Below are 7052 nucleotides of genomic sequence, written 5' to 3'. Positions count from 1 at the left end.
AAGAAGAAGAAGAAGAAGAAGAAGAAGAAGAAGAAGAAGAAGAAGAAGAAGAAGAAGAAGAAGAAGAAGAAGAAGAAGAAGAAGAAGAAGAAGAATTATCATTATTTAAGGTTGGTTGTATTATCTGCCATGAACATACCAGACCAAAAGATTCTGGATGTTTTTTTTTGTTGATGATGATCATTGTATAAAGGTGGATGAAACTCTCCACAGAAGTGTTGATGATCAAAGTTTATACCAATCATGATGGTGTTCAAGTTTGCTATTGGTGTACTCTCCTAATCATGGAGAAAGGAAGGAGAAATCTCGCGGGGGTCTTGCAAGATGAGAGAATCACAATCTCTCAACAAAGTTATAAAAGGTATGCTCAAGGCTTATTGGATAAATTTTATATGCTTCAATATAATCCAGTAAGTACTCCTATGGAGTTTGGATTAAAGTTATCTAAGGAGAATAGAGATAAGGAAATAGACTCTAGCCTTTTACAGAAGCATGGTTGGCAGCCTAATATATTTGACTGCTACAAGGCCTAACATAGCCTTTTAGTAAGCCTAATTAGAAGATTTATGGAGTTACCCAAGTCAAGTCATTGGGAAGTGGTGAAAAGGTTTCTTAAAGTATGTGAAAGGTACTATAGATCATGGTATTGTCTATACCAAGGATATAGTGACCGTGACTTTGAAGTTCAACTATGAATGATGAAAATAAAATACAGCAGAGTATCTTTTTTTTTTAAGTTTAGGATATGGGTTGGTGGTATGCATGCTGCGGCTGGGATCTTAACAGCGAGAGGAGGAATGACATCACTTGCAGTGGTGGTGGCTCGTAGATGGGGGAAAATGTTGTGTTTCTGGCTGTGCTGATATTCGTGTGAATGATGATACGAAGATTCTTCTAATTGGAGATAAGGTGATTAAAAAAGGCGAATGACCTTCACTTAATGGTTCCACAGGTGAAGTTATATTGGGTAAACAACCACTCGCTCCACCTGCGATGAGCACTAATATGGAAATATTCATGTCATGGGACAAAGGAACAAATAAGCAGACTGTTTTACCAAAGCTCTTCAACCAAAGCTCTTCAGCTTGGAAACTTCAACACTATGAAGCATCGTTTGAATGTCTATCTATGTCTAACTTAAGGGGGAATGTTAAAATTAAGTTAGACATATGAGAGTTACAATTAAGTTAGTTTCTGTCTGACAGTTAAGATTAGTTATTTCTGGACAGACACATCGTTTGGTAGTAGGCGTATCAGTTAGTGAAAGGTTGTGTCTTTTGGCCTTAAGGGTATGACCCTTGGCTGTATATATATATGTTGGATAATACCCACTGTACAATTGAGTTGTGTTAATAAGAAATTGACTATCATAGCAAACTCCCCTTTTATGTATGTGCAGAAACTGCAGAAAAGTTTATGCAGTTTACTTTTGATCATTTCAAACTTCCTACGCATATTAGATGTGCTTCTGTTTGACTCCAACAAAGCCGAGTCTGTTTCCAATTGAGCAGAATCTAAAACTTGATAGAGCCGAAAAGGAACAGCCATTAAATTTAAAATATAAAAATAAGACCTTTGAAGCCAAGCTTAAATCAATTAGGCACCACTCTTATCGTTGGTTTTGAGATATTTTACTATTAAAAAACGTGTGATATATTGCTTGCTTTTAATTAATACACGATGTATTCGGGGTTTGTCCCCATATTTAAAGAAGAAACAAATGATACCCTCTCGTCATTTTCCAATTTTCTACACGTTCTAGTTATGGCCGCAATGGATACTCTCATCTCCTGTTCTTCCTAAATATCATCTCTTGATCACCATATCTCTCAAGGATGCATTCTATCGGTCATTACCATTTACAGAATCTTTAGCAGTTTCTTCCATCCTTCCAGATTCAATTCTATCTTCTGCATGATGAGGTTTCACCGATCCGTCCGAAAACTGACGGTTGCGATCACGGTACGCCTCAACGGTCCACGTAAGAACTAAAAACACCATTACGATCGATAGAAACACCAGCCCTGCCCACACGATCTTTACGTCTCTCTTTACTGGTTCGCAATGATCCTCGAGGATTTCGGAAAACGCATCCTTAACGGTTTGACAATTCAGTAGGCTTTCCATTCCAGGGTACGAGTTCAGGAGTATCTGAATCGAAGATGTGTAAGCCACGACTGTTTTGAAGTCGATCCCGGAGATTGGAATCCCGCCATTGCAGACTCCGTTGACTGGATCGACGCAGGTGATCAACCGTAATAGCTTCAAGAAAAAAAAAATAGAAAAGGGTAAAGAAAAGACTCCGCAAATTCGATTTTATAGGACGTAAAAAATCTCTAAAGGGTCTACTAAAAAAGTTCATTGAACGTACGCTACAACAAAATCGACTTTACAGGACACTTCTAATTTTTAAGCGTTCTAATAGACCTTTTTATAGGACTTAATTTATAGAACCAAAAAAATAAAGTGTCATATCTAAAGAAGTTGTAATAAGTTTATATGACATTTTTTGACGTAGTAATAAGTTTTTTAGGATACTTTTAATATAATTGTCTCATTAGCAACTTTATAGGACACTATTTGAAAAACTGTTGTAAAAACAAATGTCCTATAAAAAAAATGAGTTTATAGGACACTTTGTCAAAAGTATCCTATAAAGTTGCTAATACGACACTTTCTATTAAAAATGTCCTAAAAACTTGTTAAGACGTCCAAAATCGTCATATAAACTTATTACAACACCTTTAGATAGAACGCTTTATATTTTGGTCTTATAAATGAACTCCTATGAAACGGTCTATTGGGACACTTAGAGATTGGAGGTGTCCTGTAAACTCAATTTTGTTGTAGTAAACATTTTAAAGTTTCAGGTATAGTAACACTTTTACATATGGCGTACAGTTATTTGGTTTTTTTTTATTTAAGTCTATGTATCGTGTACCTCAGGGATGTCGCCAATCCGAATTTGGTTCTCCGTGCAGTTGTCCGGCTGGTAATTATACTCCGGTGGCCCTGTGAAGGGATTGCATACTCCAAAAGACGAATCTTGTTGTATGCGAGATATGTTGGCATTCACCTGCGGTTTTTCCGACCATCTTTTTGTTAGAACATGTAACAACTTCTCGGCACTATCAATTCCGTTAGGATATGTAGAACCCCTTTAAATCTCTTTGTGTTCTAGAAACTTTTTAGGAAGGAAAGAGACTTTATGGAGACGGTTCCTACGCATAAACAGGTTTGATATATAGCCCGTTTTTAATGGACGTGGAACTCCAACATGCCCGGAACTAATAGATGATAAACGTTACCTCGTTCACGAGATCATAAACGCCAGCACTGACATCGTTAAGGACTGATTCGGCTGAGAGCAACTGATCACAAGGAAGGATTGAGCTCAAGCTGTTGTTGTAAGGATCTTGTTGGAATCCTTGGAGCGCTGTGCACGTATCGCCCGCAAATCTGTAGAATTTATAACGATTTCAAGTCGATCGATATACTTCACTTACATTTTGCCAAGCGAAAGGGATGAAAACGAGCTTACCGCGATAAGAAGAAGTACGCCCCGTAGAACACCCAACATAGAACCGTTATTAACCAACACAGGACGATAAACCTGCGTCCGTTACAATTAGGAATCAGCACCATAACTAACATATTTGTTCCTTTTATCTCGTGTGAAAATATGTAGAAACTACTGGAGGGGTGTTTGGAATTGCTTATAGAAAGAACTTATTGACTTATTCCAATGTGGCACTGGTAATAAGCACTTTTGAGTGTTTGGATAAACGGCTTATGCCGGTGCCAAACCGGTAATAAGTTTTTGAAGAAGTTAAATCATTCTAACTTATAATAAGTTGATAAGGACTTTTGTAGAAAAACATAAGTTGTTTCAAAAGATGGGTAACAAGTTTATAGGATACGTTTGGATGTCGTAACAAGTTTTTTAGAATTCTCTAAAATAAAATGGCGTATTAGCTATAATATATGACGTTATTTGAAAAAGTGTCATATAACCATAATTGTCCAATAAAAAGATGGGTTTTAGATGACTGTTTACAGAAACAATCTACAAAATAGCTAATACGATACTTTATTTTAAAAAGATACTAAACAAGATGTCGAAAAATGTCCTATAAACTTATTGTAACACTTTTAGACATGACACTTTATTTTTTGGTTTTATAAAATTAAGTCCTATAAGGCACTCGGTTAGGAAACTTGAACACTTAAGGCGTCTTATAAACCCGATTTTGTTGTAGCCAGGGATAAGACAGAGTCATCTTTCTGAACTTACATATGAAGAGCTCGTCGGATTTTAATGACTCCAACAACTGCAAGACACAAAGAAGCATCGTTAGTCGATATTTGAAATAAAAGCCGAACGAACATATACTTCAATAGGCGTAAACTGCACCTGTTAAGGCGATCACAGCAACCAAATTCAGCGAGAAAATAACGGTACTTACAACGTACCTGCAATCATAAACACGAGCTCAATGTAATCAGACAGTAGAACGATTTATTTGTTAGGTAGTCTAAGGGGCCGTTTACCTAAACACTTACCCGGTAAAGGGGCTTAACGGTAAAATGCTACTCTATCGCTTACTAATCGGGTAAGATTTTAGTCTACCAAAACGACATCGTATTGTAACAATTTACCTGGTAAGCACTAATTGTGGTAAGAGTCGTCGTTATCACTTACCTGGTAAGACTCTCGGTCCATGCCTCACTCTTACCAGGTAAGATTCTTGGTCCTTGCCATATTCATCCGGTAAAAGAATATGACTTGGTACACGCTTACTCGAGTAAGCATATGGTAAACGGCCCCTAACTTTGTCATAACAATGTATTGTAAGTCTTTTATAAAGGTAAGACCAATTAAATACTCTAAAGGCCGTTTACTAAACACTTACTTGGTAAGTGCTTACCGGATAAATTTCTTTATCTGATGAACATGAGAAGGGCTAAGAATCTTACCGGGTAAGAGCAATGAAAAGGGTAGAGAGTCTTGCCCGGTAAGTAAGGATGGCGACTCTTACCCAGGTAAACACTTACCCAATAACTTGTTGCGTTCGATATGTTTTGATGTACTAAAATCTTACGTATCAAAGTAAATTATAATGTTGAATTCTATCTGTAAGCACTTACCGGGTAATCATTTAGGTAAATGGCCCCTTAGTCTACTTCTTTAGGCAGAAAACTTACAGAATACGGAGGCCTAGATCGATCTTATGCCGATTCCTTCTAGCTTGTCGTTGTATATCGTCAGCGGTTGAATCGAGCCGCCTCGAAGTGGACTCAAGGAACCGTGTGGTGCTAGCGTCAACGTTGGTTCCTTGTAGGTTTGTTCGTGTCATCTTCATTGCTCCAGTGGTATTGTATATCGTCTCTGATGCCTCATCGGCTGTATCGATGATGATATCGATTATGGTATCGGCCCTCGAATGGAATTTTGCATTCCCTCCAAGTACTAACCCTGTTCCAACTCTAGAAAACACGATCAATGGGTTCAGTTCCCACAAGGTACAACCCCATGATGCATGAATGAGTTCCATTTTGGCAAGTAATGTACAACCCCACGATGCATCAACGGGTTCGGTTTACAACCCCATGATGCATCAACGGGTTCGGTTTTGGCAAGTAATGTACGACCCCATGATGCATCAACGGGTTCGGTTTTGGCACGTAATGTACAAGTCTGTGATGCATGAAGGAGTTGAAGGCTTACATGGCTAAGAGTGTGAAGAGAGCTGCAAAAATAACGTGCCAAAGGTAATACTGCTTGTGGCTTTGTGGTTTCTTCTTGTGTTTCTTCAGTTTCCTATTTATTTTGCAACAAGTGGTTGCCACAAGGAATATACCAAATACGACGCCGCATAGAAGCCATAAGGCCCCAAGCACATATCCTGCTATTCCTGTATACGCAGTGGACTGCAAAAGGCAACCATGAAAATTATATTATTCTAATCGCTTATTTGAAACAACTTATGTTTGTTTATAAAAACACTTATCAACTTATTATAAATAAGAAGAGATTAACTTCTTCAAAAACTTCTTATTACCGATTTGGCACCGGTATAAGTTATTTATCCAAACATTCAAAAGTGCTTATTACCGGTACCACACCGGAATAAGTCAATAACTTGTTTTTATAAACAATCTCAAACACCCAAAATAAAATAAATTTAGTAATTAATATAAATGGTACCAAAATTTGAAATGATTACTCACACTCCAGTAATGGATATTGGTAATGTCATATCCTCCTCTGTATTTTCTGAGACTTTTCAAAGGATCAGGCCTAACTGTGTCATCTGATACAATAATAAATAAATAAAATGAACTAAAGAAATTATGGAAAAAAAATAGAAATTTTACATTATTAGTATGGTACTAATATCAATACATATTTTTTAAAAATTTATGATATCTTCATATTTATATTTTATTTAAAAATAAAAAAGTTATCGTTTTCTCAAAATCACATACAACTGTATTATAATATCGACCGAGACAAAAAAAAAATTGAAACATTAAAATCAAGATATATCTCGTTGCATTGCACAAATATCTTTTTGGTAAATAAAAATACAAATCACAAACACCCTTTAAATATTTAATTTAAGAAGAAAAAAAAAAAGCAAAAGTGAAGTGACCTGTCTGAGAAGTGGTAGTAGGTTGTCCTTGAATATGAGAAAAGCTTGAGATCAAAAGCAACACCATGACAAACCATAATCTGCTCCATCTCTTTCCCATCCTCTTCTATTATTCTGCAATTTTTTTTTATAAAGTACATCAAGAATTTGATATAAAATTACGAGGGGTGCTGTCTCATTGGTTTGAGCTTGGCTCCAAGGTCAAAAGTACCTATGGGGGTCCCAAGTTCAAATCCAAGGAGCAATAAAAATCCCCTTGTGGCTACGGAGGTTCAAATACGGTGATTCCGGGCTATCTGTAAAACAGGTGGTCGCCTTAGAATTAGTCGGCTCATACAGTGGGTTAGATATCCAGGTTAATTTATATTAATTTTTATATAATATACTTGTAAGTTG

At 36.7% G+C, this 7052-nt stretch overlaps 1 protein-coding gene across 1 annotated transcript; it reads right to left on the bottom strand.

The window, feature by feature from the left end:
• Positions 1-1639: 1639 nt before the first annotated feature.
• LOC112525059 lies at positions 1640-6723 on the bottom strand. Its single transcript, XM_025134997.1, has 10 exons — positions 6657-6723; positions 6232-6314; positions 5729-5931; positions 5206-5487; positions 4415-4473; positions 4295-4331; positions 3542-3613; positions 3309-3459; positions 2942-3076; positions 1640-2262 (listed from the first exon to the last, which is right to left on the bottom strand). The coding sequence occupies exons 1-10, from the start codon at positions 6721-6723 to the stop codon at positions 1843-1845; spliced, it is 1509 nt and encodes a 502-aa protein (XP_024990765.1). The 3' UTR covers positions 1640-1842.
• Between the last annotated feature and the right edge of the window lie 329 nt (positions 6724-7052).

Source organism: Cynara cardunculus, assembly GCF_001531365.2.
Source record: "Cynara cardunculus var. scolymus isolate 2C chromosome LG 13, CcrdV1, whole genome shotgun sequence".
Lineage (NCBI taxonomy): Eukaryota > Viridiplantae > Streptophyta > Magnoliopsida > Asterales > Asteraceae > Cynara > Cynara cardunculus.
Note: the sequence above shows the minus strand (reverse complement) of the source record. Positions and strands in the feature narration are given on the sequence as shown.

Excerpts from the sequence above, each read along its gene's own strand:
- LOC112525059 (XM_025134997.1), bottom strand. The coding sequence starts at position 6,723 with ATGGTGTTGCTTTTGATCTCAAGCTTTTCTCATATTCAAGGACAACCT. Across the intron at positions 5,488-5,728 it reads CTCTTCACACTCTTAGCCAT|AGTTGGAACAGGGTTAGTAC; the intron begins GTAAGCCTTCAA and ends CGTGTTTTCTAG. Across the intron at positions 3,614-4,294 it reads ATCCGACGAGCTCTTCATAT|GTTTATCGTCCTGTGTTGGT; the intron begins GTAAGTTCAGAA and ends TAACGGACGCAG.